The sequence below is a fragment of the Delphinapterus leucas genome, chromosome 10 (genome assembly GCF_059928025.1).
Source record: "Delphinapterus leucas isolate spDelLeu-1000000601 "Yukka" chromosome 10, BTC_Dleu_Yukka2, whole genome shotgun sequence".
Taxonomy (NCBI): domain Eukaryota; kingdom Metazoa; phylum Chordata; class Mammalia; order Artiodactyla; family Monodontidae; genus Delphinapterus; species Delphinapterus leucas.
The window spans coordinates 97,240,900-97,255,396 of NC_143138.1; the positions used below are offsets into that span (position 1 = coordinate 97,240,900).

A 14,497-nucleotide genomic window follows, 5' to 3' on the forward strand; every position below is an offset into this window, starting at 1 on the left:
ACAGCACTCCCTGGCCGGAGCAGAATGCAAAAGACAGAGAGAGCAAGGTGGATGCAACTAAACAGAGGGTGGTCTATACACACAATGGAGTATCATTCAGCCTTAAAAAGGAAGGACATTCTGACACATGTGACAACATGGGTATACCTTGCGGACATTAGGCGAAGTGGAGTAAGCCAGTCACAAAAGGACAAATACTGTATGATTCCACTAATATGAGGTCCGTAGAGCAGTCAGACTCATAGAGATAGACAGTAGAATGGTGGGTGCCAGGGCGGGGGGAGAGGAAAATGGGGTATTATTTACAGGGCGCAGAGTTTCACACTTGTAAGATGAAGCAAGGGTTCTGGGGAAGGATGGGGGTGATGGTTGCACAACAGTGTTAATGTACTTAATGCCACCAAACTGTACATTTTTAAATATTTAAGGGCTTCCCTGGTGGCGCAGTGGTTGAGAGTCTGCCTGCCGATGCAGGGGACACGGGTTCATGCCCCGGTCCGGGAATTTCCCACATGCTGCGGAGCGGCTGGGCCCGTGAGCCATGGCCACTGAGCCTGCGCGTCTGGAGCCTGTGCTCCGCAACGGGAGAGGCCACAGCAGTGAGAGGCCCGCGTACAGCAAAAATATATATATATATATTTAAGATGGTAAACTTTATGTTATGTGTATTTTACCACAATTTAAAGCTACGTAGAGAGAAAAAAAGAGATCGAACCCAGGGGAAAGAAGAACGGGGCAGGAAGGATGAAGCAAGTCTCTGGTCTCCTGGGATTGAGGGCCATTCACTGGAGAGATGACCGGCAGGGGAGGGGGACCTCCAGGGAGTACGGCGGAGGCGGAGACAGGTGTAGGAGGACGCATCCTGGTGAGGTTGTGGCTCCTGCCCACACTTGGCGGCTGGCCCCGCGGGTTCTGAGCTAGGGGCATTTGCAGCTGGAGAACTCAGCCAGGGACGTGCCCAAGAGGACCAAGTCTCCCTCTCTCCTCGAAATCAGAGCTTGGGGTATGAGAAATTAGGCCCTGGAGGGTGTGTGTAGGTAAATAAGCAACTAAGGCAGCAACTAAGCCTGGCACCGTCCTCCAGGGGAGGAAGGAAGAGGAATGCTTTGAGCATCTGTTTCACAGGGAAGAAATTCTGAGGCCATTGTGCTGAAGGAATGCAGACATGGGCTGGCTCACCCCCAGATAAAAGAGAACTGGGGAGAGTCAGGATGTCCTGAAAGGAGGTAGGCTGTCACCTTGGCCCAAATGGAAGACAGCGCAGAGCCTGGTGCTTGGTGGAATAATCACAACAGAACAATTTATTGAGCACTTAACTCTCTGTGACAAGCACTTCTCTTGGGTCTCCTGTGTATTCCCTTCAGCATCTTTATGGGTAGCAACTATTTCTAGCTTCACTTTACACTGAGGAAGACTGAGGCTTGGAGTTGGAAGTTACCTGCAGACCCCGGGCCCTAGAAGCACACCATTTGCCCCCAGTGAGTCCTTGCCTCATTTCTGCTTCAGCCCCAGCACTGCCTCCCACCGCCCCAGACCCCTGGCCCCTTCTCACTTGAACTGGTGCTCCCGGGAGCTGCGGATCTTGGAGGAGAAGCGTTCAGCCAGTTTCTCCAGGCTGCGGGAGTACTCAAGCTCGATCTCGGCTTTCCGGCGGAAAAACTCCTGGAGGTCCTGGAGCAGCTGCAGCCTCGACTCAGACTGCTGCTCCAAGCACTTGAACTGCTCCACCAGCTGCGTGCGGATCTCTGCGGACAGAGGCAGGAGCAGGCTGTTAGGCGATGGTGGGGAGAGCAGAGGGACCCACCCAGTCGACCCAATGCCAGTGGCCCAGGCACTGCAATTCCAGCTGCCCCCTCCCTACCATCTGCCACCCAGAGCCTCTCCAGGCATTGGCAGGACGATTTGGCAAATGCCAGTTTTTGCCATGGTGTAACCCAGTGTTTTCCAAAGTTGAATCATTGCATGTCACCACCACGGTTTTTGCCATATCCACACACGACCAAGCATTATTATTTCTTCCGTATGATCTAGTAAATTTGCTCATTTTTCTTACTGGAAAGGACTTAACAGTTTTATGTCGTTAGGACAAGTGTAAAACTAGAACGACTTGCCACCCTGATACACAGAAAATTTATTCAACAAAAACAGAAATTTTGTAAAATTCTCTCTAAAGACTACTGCTATCAAACGCCCTAAGCCTAAACTGCTCAATCTCCATCAACAAGAGGAATACAGGAGCATGAGAGGAGTTAAAGACAGACTTTCTCCAGGTATAGTCAGGACTGAGCGAGGGCTGAGCGTTTCAGTGTTATTCACTCTTAGGTTTCAGGGTTATTTAAGGCCATGCCTGTGTTCTACTCTGAATCACCTTGAATTCCATTGCATCAACATCTCAGGTATGTAGCCCAGACTTCAGGAAATCCTGACAGAGCAAATCAGGTCTGTGCAACCAGGGCAAAAGTTCATAAGCAGGGGCTAGAGATAAAAATCACAGCCAGATCCCAGTGGTTCTGCCACTGCTGCCATCTCCATGCATTAACCCCTTCCCTGCCATCCCACGAGCTGCTCAAGAGATCAGTCTCCCCACACTATGCTCACACCAACTCCCTGCTCAAAGCTGCCCAAGGCACCCCCGCTCTGGCTGAGTATTAAGTCCACGGAGTTCAAGGCCATCCATCACCTGGCCCCAAACTTCATTTCTCTGGATTTACCCCCAGTGGACTCTCCAAGTAATCCAAACCAGTCCCTGAGATGTCCAATTCCTCCTGCAGAAATGGGCCTCCTGTCTGTAAAGGTGGCCAGCACCATCTTAGCATCCTTTGGAGAAATGGTCTTCAAAGGGGGCAGCCCTACTCTGGGGCACTCGAAGCCTTCCCAAGGGGTGCACAGGCAGGAAGTGTTACAAAGGAATCGGTTTGAGATCCTGTTTCCATTCCCACTCTTTCCTCCTCTGCCTGAGAATGTGCCTCAGCATCTCTCCTTTCCCACCTCACTCTTTACAACCGTCCTCTCTCTTTGCAGAAGAAAGACTAATTTCTCTGTCGTCCAGAATCTGGCTATGGTGCAGTGCCCCAAAGTGTCAAGACAGACTTTGAGTACGATTTAGAATGTTGGTGCTCGCAAATCTTCTTTAACCTAGTTCATAAATCCTCGCTCCTCAAAGTGTGGTCCATGGACCAGTAGCATTAGCATCACCCATAGACTTATTAGAAACACAGAACCTCAGGTCCCAACCCAGACCTTCTGAATCACAATCTGCATTTTAACAAGATCCCTGGGTGGTCCTTATGCACCTTAAAGCCATCAACCATCCATCCACATCATTATGAGAAGTATTTCCCATATTATCTTACTTTTTATTTTTAGTAATTATTTATCAAATTATAAAACATTGATATTATTTTGATGAACTGTAGATAAATCAATCTGAAATAAAGATACTTAGGGTTTTATGGCCAAAGGAATTTTTTTAAAGGTCCATTTCAATTTAAATACATATTTTGGGCAAAAAGAATAGAGCAATCAATAAAAAAGTTCAGGGGCTTCCCTGGTGGTCCAGTGGTAAAGAATCTGCCTTACAATGCAGGGGACGCGGGTTCGATCCCTGGTCAGGGAATTAAGATCCCACATGTTGCGGGGCAACTAAGCCCGTGCGCCACAACTACTGAGCTCGTGTGCCTCAAAGAGAGAGCCCACGTGCCGCAACTAAGACCTGACACAGCCAAAAAAGAAATAAAATAAATAAATAATAAGTAAAAAAATAAAAAAGTTCAAGCATAAAAATATATTACAATAAAATTCTGTGAAGGAAGTAGAAGGAAATTATGAGCTCAAGAAGGTAAAGACAGGAACAATGTAAATGTAAAATTTCTGCCTTGTATAGGTAATTTTTGATGAGTGGTGGTGGATACCAATATATTGTGGTATTTATCTTACCACCTGGTAATTCCACTCATGGATCATACCCCAAAGAAATCAGTGTTTATGTCTACAAAAAAATATGGAAAAATACTCATAGAAGATTTATAGCTAAATATTAGAAACAACCCAAAATGTCCATTAAGAGTAGATAAGATTTTTTTTTTCAGTAGGGCAATTTATTTCAAAATGCTTGTCACTCTTAAAATAGTAAAGTAAATTTATGCAAAGAGTAGGTAAGATTTTTTAAATGTGAGATATTCATTCAATGGAATACTATACGATAAGGAAAAAATGAACTACTGCTTGCTACCTGCTTAACTCTCCTTATGTTGATGGAAAGAAGGAAGAAAAAATGAGATCATGCAAAAATAGTTTATGGTGATAGAGGTCAGAGAAATGATCACCTTTGGGGGATACTGACTGAGAGGGGATGCGAGGGTACATTCTGGAATGCTGGAGATAGACTATCAAGGTTACACCTTGATCTGGGTGGTAGGCACACTGGTAAAAATGAACTGAGCTGCACACTTAAGATCTGGGCATTCTACTGTTTATAAGTGATACTTCAATAAAAAGGCAAACTAAAAATTGCTGTTATTTAGTTCCCATTTGATACATTTAAGAGAGTAGGGTAATTTTGCTCTAAGAGGTCAATATTTACAACATGGCAGAAATGATATCCTTTGTAACTATTTAAACTTCTAATGAAACATTTCAGATGTCAAGTTAAAATGTGTGGGGCAAAAGAGATTTTTTCCCCCCAAAGTTCATTTAGAGGGTAGGCAAGCAAAAAAGTTTTAAAACCAGTGCTTTAGAGCCCAAGCTCTGCTCCTCCCAGGAAGTCCTGGACAGCTCAGCCCTCATGACCCTCCTATGAACTCCCTTGGTACTTGCAATTAGTCTCAGACCGCCTCGTACTATTTTTTTAATTCTTCATGTATGCGCGTCATATCGCCTTAGCTCCCCGAATGAAATTTAAGTTCTAACAGTGGATTCTCCCAGCACACATGGTATATCAGCATCTGTATAGCAAATTACTATTTGCCTTTACCAAGTGCTTTTACCCAAGGACATCAAATGCTGTGATTATGGGAATCTCACCCAACACACACACACACACACACACACACACACACACCACACACAAGCACCATACACACACCACACATACACCAGACACACATACAACACACGCCACACACTCACACAAAACGCACACACTCACCATGCACGCATTTACACACACCACACACAACCCACCACACATACACACACCATACACAAACCACATACATATACCACACAAACTCACATACCACACATACACCACAACCACCACACACACACTACAAACACACCACATACCACACACACACCACACACGTCCACATGCACACTCACACACATACACCACACACATTCACATGCACCACACATACACTATTCCCACACCAGACATGGATATTATTATTATCCATTTTTACAGATGAAGAAACCAAGGCTTCTGTGTGAACCAATCAGGAACTTGTCCAAGGTCACATTTTGTTCTATGAACTATAACAATCTACGCAGGCACTCCTTGACACAGCCTACTTGTTAAATTGGATTGAGATGCCTTCACTCCCACAAGTGCAAACCCTGCCATATCAACACATGGTTACAAAAATGCTTTCTAAATATTTTTTTTTGATGGGAACCATTTTTAAAGTCTTTACTGAATTTGTTACAATATTGCTTCTGTTTTTATGTTTTGGTTTTTTGGCCCGGAGGCATGTGGGATCTTAGCTCCCCAACCAGGGATCGAACCCGCACCCACTGCATTGGAAGGCGAAGTCTTAACCACTGGACCACCAGAGAAGTTCCTAAATATTTTTAAAATTACTTGTAGACCATCCACTATTTAGGACTCATAACAACCTTAATAATTATTGTGAGCACTTACAGAGCACATCATGTGTTCCACGCCTGATGCTGAGTTCTTTGGATATTTATCTCACAGAATCTGTATAGCACCCCCTCTAAGGTGGGTGCTACTAGTATTCCCCCACTTTTTCCCCATAGATGAGGAAGTGGAGGCTCAGAGGTAAGCAGTCTCTGGTCATAACAGCTGATGTGTGGCAATTAAGCTAAAAATCAAGCCCAGCTCCTTCAGATGGGAGCAATGACCCTCCCAACTCCTCACTTAACTGAGGCCATACTACTTGCTTTAAAAGACTTGAATCTAACTTCTTGTGTTCAATACACAAGAAGTTGTGTATTCAACTTCTCGTATCCTTTTTGTAACAAGACGGTGGGCTAAAGAGATATTATTTACCAAAAATGCTGCAGCCACTGCCTTCCTCCATTATAGGGCATGATCAGGAGCCAATGTTCTCATATCTTAGAGGAAAATCTCGTAAATCACACTGTGCCAACAGGAGATGATTTGGAAGGAGCAGAGAAACCTCCCCCAGTTCACACAAGCAGCTGGAGGCTCTAGCAGCTGGGACGGCTCAGAGACAAGTCTTTCTAGCAGGAAATGCCCTGGCAGGAGCCGGACTGCAGCCTGCTGGTGCTGTAGAACCCTGCAGGGATTTGACTACCCATCTCCTTATCTCTAACTCCCTTCCAACTTGCTCTTCCTTGGAGCCAGCACAGATTTGGTTTTTCTCCTGGAAGATTTCAAAAGGAGGGGAAAATAAATAAATAAATAAAACAATTGCTCACGAGGCACAGACTTCATTCAGAAGACTGTCCCCTGGGAGTGGTTCCAGGCTCAGCACAGCACTGAGTGGCAGAAAAATCAAAGGGGGTTGGGCAGGGAGGAGAAGGGGCTTGGAAAGTCGGAAAAGGCTTTGATATCAGAACCTTAGAGCTGCAGGGGACCTGCATGACTCCTGGCGCAGCCTCTGGTTTTACAGACAGAGGCGTGAAGCCCAGAGAAGGTCTCCTGAAGCACAGCTCTCCCTGTGTCGCTCTCCTGATGAAACTCTCCATGGAGTAATAGGGGAGAACAAATCCTACTCCATATTTGATGTGCTTCTTTTACTTTAACCTTTGTATTCTATTGCTTTTGCTACAAGTTAACCATGAAAAGAATGTTGCCTATGGCCTGAAATATACAGGATAGCCCTTCTCAAGTCTCCCGCCTTTAAAGGAATAACACTCTTCCATTCATATAGAGATAAAAAAGTTGCAGAACAGAGAGTAACATTTGTCCTGCTGGAGGTTTACAAGAACACTGTGACCAGGCCTGCGTAAACAGCTGCAGGAACAAAGGATTCAAAGGATTCCGGCGCCAAGAAGTTTGCAACCACCAACCACACCCCCTCCCCTTTTAGTAAGAAAGAAGCCTGAATCCTGACTCGGGGAAGATGGTCCTTTGGGACACTAGTCCATCATCTTCTCAGTCTCCTGGCTTTCCGAATAAAGTCACTATTCCCTGCCACAACAACCCATCTCTCAAATTACTGGCCTGTTGTGCCGCGAGCAGGACGAGCTTGGACTTAGAAAGATGACTCCCTATTGCTTACAGGATAGAGGCCAAACGCCTCCGACATTCAGAGTCCAAGAGTCGACAGCCTGCCTAACCACCCCCCTTAACACTCCCGCTTATTGTGCAAGCAACAGTCTCACCCAAGACCATGGTGCCTGCACCAATGCTACCACCCATGGCAATACTCAGGTGACCCATGTTCCAGGAGGACAAGTTTCCTCACACTCTTCACCCCACTCACAACCACAGCCTCACAAGCAGAGGGAGCAGGGAGATTGTTCAGATCCAAGGTAATTTAAGAATTCTTTTTTTTTTAATTTAATTTTATTTTGATTCTTTTCCCTCTCTTTTTTTAAATTTTATTTATTTATTTTTGGCTGCATTGGGTCTTTGTTGTGGTGCGCGGGCTTCTCATTGCGGTGGCTTCTCTTGTTGCGGAGCGCGGGCTCTAGGTGCACAGGCTTCAGTAGTTGTAGCACATGGGCTCAGTAATTGTGGCTCACGGGCTCTAGAGCACAGGCTCAGTAGTTGTGGCGCACGGGCTTAGTTGCTCCAGGGCATGTGGGATCTTCCAGGCCCAGGGTCTGAACCCGTGCCCCCTGCATTGGCAGGCGAATTCTTTTTTTTTTTTTTTTTTTTTTTTTGCGGTACGCGGGCCTCTCACTGCTGTGGCCTCTCCCGTTGCGGAGCACAGGCTCCGGACGCACAGGCTCAGCGGCCATGGCTCACGGGCCCAGCCGCTCTGCGGCATGTGGGATCTTCCCGGACCAGGGCACAAACCCGTGTCCCCCACATCGGCAGGCAGACTCTCAACCACTGCGCCACCAGGGAAGCCCAGGCAGGCGGATTCTTAACCACTGCGCCACCAGGGAAGCCCTCTATTTTTTTTTTGTTTTAATTAATAGACTATTTTTAGAGCAGTTTTAGGTTTAAAGAAAAATTAACCAGAAAGTACAGAGTTCTCATATAACCTCCCTCACTCTCCTGCACAGATCCCCCTATTATTAGCCTCTTGCATTGGTGTGGTACATTTATTACAATTGATGGACAATACTGATATATTATTATTAACTAAAGTCCATAGATTACATTAGGGTCACTCTTGTGTTTTACATCTATGGTTTTAAAAAATGCATAATGTCATGTAGGCATCACTACAGTATTATACAGAGTATTTTCACTGCCCTAAAAATCCCCTATGCTCCATCTAGTCATCCTTTCCTCCCTCCTCGTCCTAACCCCCAGCAACTACTCATCTTTTTACTATCTCTGTAGTTTTGCCTTTTTCTAAAGGTCGTATAGTTGGAATCATACATTATGTAGGCTTTAAAAATGGCTTCTTTTACTTAGTAATATGCACTTACGGTTCTTTCATGTCTTTTCATGGCTTGATAGCACATTTCTTTTTATTGCTGCATAATATTCCATTATTTGTAATAATATTCCATTATTTGTAATAATATTTATGGTTTCTTTATCCACTCACCTTTTTGACAATTATGAATATTTTGTGCAAGCTTTTGTGTAAACGTAAGTCATCACCCCATCTGGATAAATACCTTTTTGTTAAGTAATAGACTAAATTTAAGAGCAGTTTTAGGTTTACAGGAAAAAGAGGGAATTCTAGTTTTAAAACACAGGAGTTTTAAAAATTAGTACAAAATTCAAAAAGTAGAAAGTGTATAAAGAGGAAGTTCTCTCTTCCACCCTTGTTCACCAGCCACCTAGTCCCTCTCTAGCAAGGTAACCAAGTTTCCAAGTTCATGTTTCTAGAAATAACTGCATATTTCAAAAACATTATTTCCCCTGTTTTTATACATATTATATAGCATGACATTCACAGTGTTCTGTACTTTCTTCTTTTAAGAATACATTGTAAGGGACTTCGCTCCAATGCAGGGAGCACAGATTCAATCCCTGGTCGGGGAACTAAGATCCCGCATGCTGCATGCTGCAGCCAAAAACAAAATAAAACAAAACACACACACACAAAATACACTGGGGAACTCAATCCATGTCATTTTATAAAGAACTTCCACATTCCTTTTTACAGCACTATAGAATTCCATATTCTATATTCTATATTCCAGATGTAAAATTTTTTTAGCCAGTCCCCTTTCCTGGACCTTTAGGTTGTTTGTAATTGTTTACCACCATAAAAAGTGCTGGAATAAACAACCATATACAAGCCTCATTTTGCACACCTGCAGGGATGTCACCTGTGTGATGAATTCTTCACACAGAAGTGCAGATCAAAAGGCACTGATGTTAGCATTTTGAGATTGCAAAAGTGCCCTTCCCTGAAATTTCACCAACTTGTACTCCCGGCAGAAATTTATGAGAGGGTCACAGGGACTATTAGAAACCTGACACGCTGGGATTTACTTCAAAATAACCTTGGGTAGGGGACCAGGGAGTGGTAGCAATATAGGTAAAAAACATGATTGGCCTTGAGTTGATTGGTGAAGTTTAGCTGTAGTGATGAACATGGGGAAGAGGCTTCTTATACTATTCTCTCTAATTTTGTAATGTTTGAAACTTTCCGTAATAAAAAGGAGAACAAAGAAAGTCAGGCAAGGCCAGAAATATGATACAGAGCCTGCAGCTCTGGTTAACAGGTCTGACCAGTTAGAAATTAAGAATGCCAATAACTTGTCCCTAGAGGCCTCTGCCCCTATCCTGCAGAGGGCTCTCCTGGGCTAGAAGGAGGGGCCAGAGCACGACCCTCAGAGCAGGCCCCACTCAATTCTCATCCTTGGACCCTGTCCTGAGAATGTGGTAACTTTTCTGACACTCCCTGGGACGGTGAGGCCCCACTTTCACCGTCTGTGTCCATCCTGAAAATCAAGGTCAAGTGTTTTCCCCTCTGCTCCCCAGAGGCGGCTGATGTACCCTCCCCAGGATAACGTTTCAGGAGCTAACAAGGAGGATGGTATGTTACACAACCACGCACAATCCTGCCTGAGGCTGGCACTATTCTCATTCCTACTTTATAGATGAAGCAATTGAGACGCAAGGAGGGGGTGTGAGTGCCTATGGTCACCCAGAAAGTGGCAGAGCCAGGGCTCAAATCCAGAGTAAGGGGCAGACAGGAGCCAAGATGACCCAGTCTCCAGGTCAGGGTGCTTTCCCTGGGGGTTGTCCCAACGCCCCCTCTTGCAGGGATCATGTCCCACTCCACCTCCTGTCTCCACCCCCCACTCCATCTGTCATCTCTGTGCCATTCTCACTGGTTCTGGCTGTCATCGTGTCCCCCAGTGCAACCTGACCTTGACCTCAGGCCCTCCTGTGATAGAAGAAGACATCAGTTCAAAGCCTGGCCCTGCCACATATTCAGCAGGTGAACTCGGGAACATTTCCTCATTTCCCAGGGACTCAGTTCCCCCTGTAAAATGGGGATGATAGTAATCTACCTCATATTGTTGTTAAGGGTTGATAAGTGACCATGGAGAAAGCTCTTGGTACAGTGCTTCATCTATATCAGCACTGCACACAGTGGCCCCTAGCCACACGTGGCTATTTACACTTGATCAAAATAAACCATTCATTCCTCAGTTGCACGTGCCACTTTTCCAGCGCTCAAAAGCACGTGTGGCTAGTGGCTACTGTATTGGACAGCACAGAATATTTCCATCACTGAAGAAACGTCTATTGGATAGCACTGTATGAGAGGCTCAGTAATGGTTAGCTATGATTCTCATTTATTGTAATTGCTTTCTGTGGCCATTTCTCATATCCTCAGATGGAATAAAGTCCTAAGGCAGGGGTGACACCCATGTTTTATTACTCAGAATTTGCGCTCAGTGCTTCCAACAAGAGCAGTGTAATGGGGCCCGCGAGGCCCTCCCAACAGTGTGATGGAGACCCACTCTCATTGCCGCCAGCCCAACGCCCAGCATCCTGAGGGGTCCACAGCCATCCGCCTCTAGCCTTAGGAGAAGCAGTGTGGCAGAGTGGATGGACGCAGCAGAGTCTGGACTCCAACTGCTCTCATGAGTTGGACTGTTGTCTCTGCCAGAGGCCATCATGAGGTCTTGGGCCAATGAGTCATTTTCTCTGAACTGTTTTCCCATCTGTAAAAGGCAGGTAACTGTGCCTATCCTGCAGCATTGCTGCAAAGATCAAAAATAATGTGTAGAATGTGCCAGGCACCTAGAAGACCCTCGGCAAACAGCCACCACCGAGAGGTGGCATGACACAGCAGGAAGGGCACAGCTCCCAGGCTTTGGGGAGAGCCAGCCTGGACTCCAAACCTGGTTTTCTCCACTTTGTAGAAGTCGCCTTGGCTCTCTGAGTCTCTTTTCTAGTCTATAAAATGGAGAATAATAATACCTTCCTGGTGGGTTTGTCAAAAGGGCGAGAGGTGGTGTGCATATAAAGCCCCTGGCTTGGTGCCTGGTACATAGCAGGTAGCCAATAAATGGCAGGAGGACTTCCCTGGTGGCGCAGTGGTTAAGAATCCGCCTGCCAATGCAGGCGGCATGGGTTCGAGCCCTGATGCGGGAAGATCCCACATGCTGTGGAGCAACAAAACCTGTGCACCACAACTACTGAGCCTGCGCTCTAGAGCCCGTGAGCCACAACTACTGAGCCCGCGTGCCACAGCTACTGAAGCCCGAGCGCCTAGAGCCCGTGCTCCGCAACAGGAGAAGCCACCGCAGTGAGAAGCCCACGCACCGCAACAAAGAGTAGCCCCCGCTCGCCGCAACTAGAGAAAGCCCGCGTGAAGCAACGAAGACCCAACACAGCCAAACATAAATAAATAAATATATATTAAATAAGTAAATAAATAAATGGCAGGAATGAGACATCACTATCGCTGCAGCCACGTAGAGTGAGCCTGGGTCACGCTGGGCACTGAGCTAGCTGATTCCCAGGCTCAAGTCACGCCCTCTGTCCACCACCCCACAAGGACCGTGTATCACCCCGGGACACCCTGGTGTATCATTCTGCGGCCTGTCGGCGCTAGGTTCCCTCTTCCTTCCCTGCCTCTGTGCCAGCCTGGGCCCACGTTTCTTTCCTTCTCTGGGTCCTGCACAAAAGTCTCCACGACCCCAGCATGGGCTCTGCACCCCAGCCACTTCACCCAGCCTCGTGAACGTAAAGATGCAGCTCGTCGTGGGGCCCCACGCCCCGGAGGGCGCCCAGCTCCGGGCTGCTGTCAGGGCAGAATTCGCGCACTGCCGTTTCCCTGCAACCACTGCCGCCATGCTACCAGCTCCGCCCCGCCCGACCAGTGGAGCCAGCCTCCCCCTGGAAGCAAGCTTCTCTCTGCAGACTCCAACCGGCTCACAGCACCTTGCATTATCTCTCTCATTTTGCCCAGGACCTCGACTAAAGACTTAAGTCCGTCCTTAATTTACCTTGACCAAGCCCCTTCGCATCCTACATCGCTTCTGACCACAGAAGAGGGCGGCAGGGAAGGATGAGGAAATTGAGGCCCAAGAGAAGGTAAAGGACCTGTGGGAATCACAGGATTCAATTCCGGCTGGCCTGACCCTGCCAGGTGCTGCTCTGGTCTCGCTCTGCTCCCCACCCATCTGAGGGAATCAGACCCAGAATGAGATTGTTTCTCAAATCTTAGCACTGCCTCAGCCCTGATAAATGGGCCACTGGGTGATGCGGTGCCAAGAGCTGGGTCTGGGATCAGAGGTGCTGAGTTCAGAGCCTGGCCTTGAAGTTTGCTAGCTGTGCGAACTTCAGCAAATCAGCCTCTCTGGGCCGTGGCTTTCCCATCTGCAAAATGGAATGAATAACAGCAGACAATTATGGCACTTTGTGCTTCCCACTAATTGTCTCCTTCTTCAAGCAAAGCAGTGAATATTACGCTACAGCCTTAGGAAGAGGTCGCTACTACTGTTATACCATTGGAGTAGACTGAGGCACAGAGAGGTGAAGTGATTTGCCTAATTTCATCTAAACATTAAGGGGGCTTTTGGCTCCAAATCATGTATCACTTGCCAGAGGTGTTTCCTGCGCGCTTACCGTATGTACTATGCCAAGTCAGCCAAGTTTTTACACTCTGTCTTTAGCCATCTCACAATTACTCGGGGTAGCAAAGGCCAGGCTTAGAACAGATAATCAAAGCACATCAACCCCTAAGGCCTCCCTGAAACAAAATTATATCCGCTTCCAGCTTTCTGGGGGGTGGGGGAACACATATGTTGGAAAGCAGCTGGGTGAAGTGACTGGCATTTCCCCCCCTGCTTCTGTTGATGAACATGGGGCAGACCATGTGCCTCCCCCACAAAGGAAACAGAGTATATGAGCTAGTGTTCTGAAAAAATAAGAACTATTTAATGATGATCATGATAATGCTGTCAGCCAGGAAAATCTTCCTCTAAGAGGAAATTATATGGTCCCAAAGAAACTAGGGAATTAGCACTGGATATACATTCATAGTTGAAAAGATGGGAGACGAGATTCCCACTTCCCACTGTGGTCCAATAGCACAGATCCAGCTCTGCGGCCCTGTGGGCATCCCTACCTGGATTGCGAAGCCAGGTCCCTTGAGGAGAGTTCAAAGCGGAGTGGGTGGGAGAGAGGGTTTCCCTACAGCATCTGGGCTGTGTCCAAATAACAGCCATTCCTTCTCATGAAGAAGTCAGACGGAAGTTGCCTCCCCACCTTCCAGATGTTCAGTGAAAAGCAAAGAATGGTCAGAATAAGGCCACGCCTCCTCCTACCAGAAGCTCTCAGTTAAAATTTGACATGATCAGTTTCAACACGACATTAATATTCACAACTTTGTTGCTCAATGGTTCTTGAAGGATCAGATGTATTTAAATGGGAAAAGATCAGGAATCATTAATGCTGAATTTCCAGCTGCATCCTCTGACCAAAGACGCTTTTCTTTGTGTTTCCAATCCTACCCTGCTCCCATAACTCAGAAGTCAGAGAACTGGGGACCCCTGGAAACATCTGTTTCCTAAACTTCAGAGCCATTTTCACAATGTGTCCTCTCTAAAAACCATCTATCCTATATTTATTTAATATATATTTTTAAATCACCTCACTTTTTACAGGGGATACTTTACAGTATTGACATAAATGGAAAAACCTGTGTCACTCTCCACTGATGGAAGGTAACTGTAAAAATAA

General features: G+C 46.4%; 1 protein-coding gene across 2 annotated transcripts in view; it reads right to left on the bottom strand.

Annotated features, from left to right (window-relative positions):
- SRGAP3 (SLIT-ROBO Rho GTPase activating protein 3) overlaps positions 1-14,497 on the bottom strand; it is a 259,740-nt gene that overhangs the window by 139,369 nt on the left and 105,874 nt on the right. For both annotated transcript variants that reach the window (XM_089919663.1, XM_022564631.3), the window contains exon 2: positions 1,553-1,745. In XM_089919663.1, the coding sequence (XP_089775789.1) occupies positions 1,553-1,745 (193 nt within the window). The remainder of the gene's footprint in view (positions 1-1,552; positions 1,746-14,497) is intronic.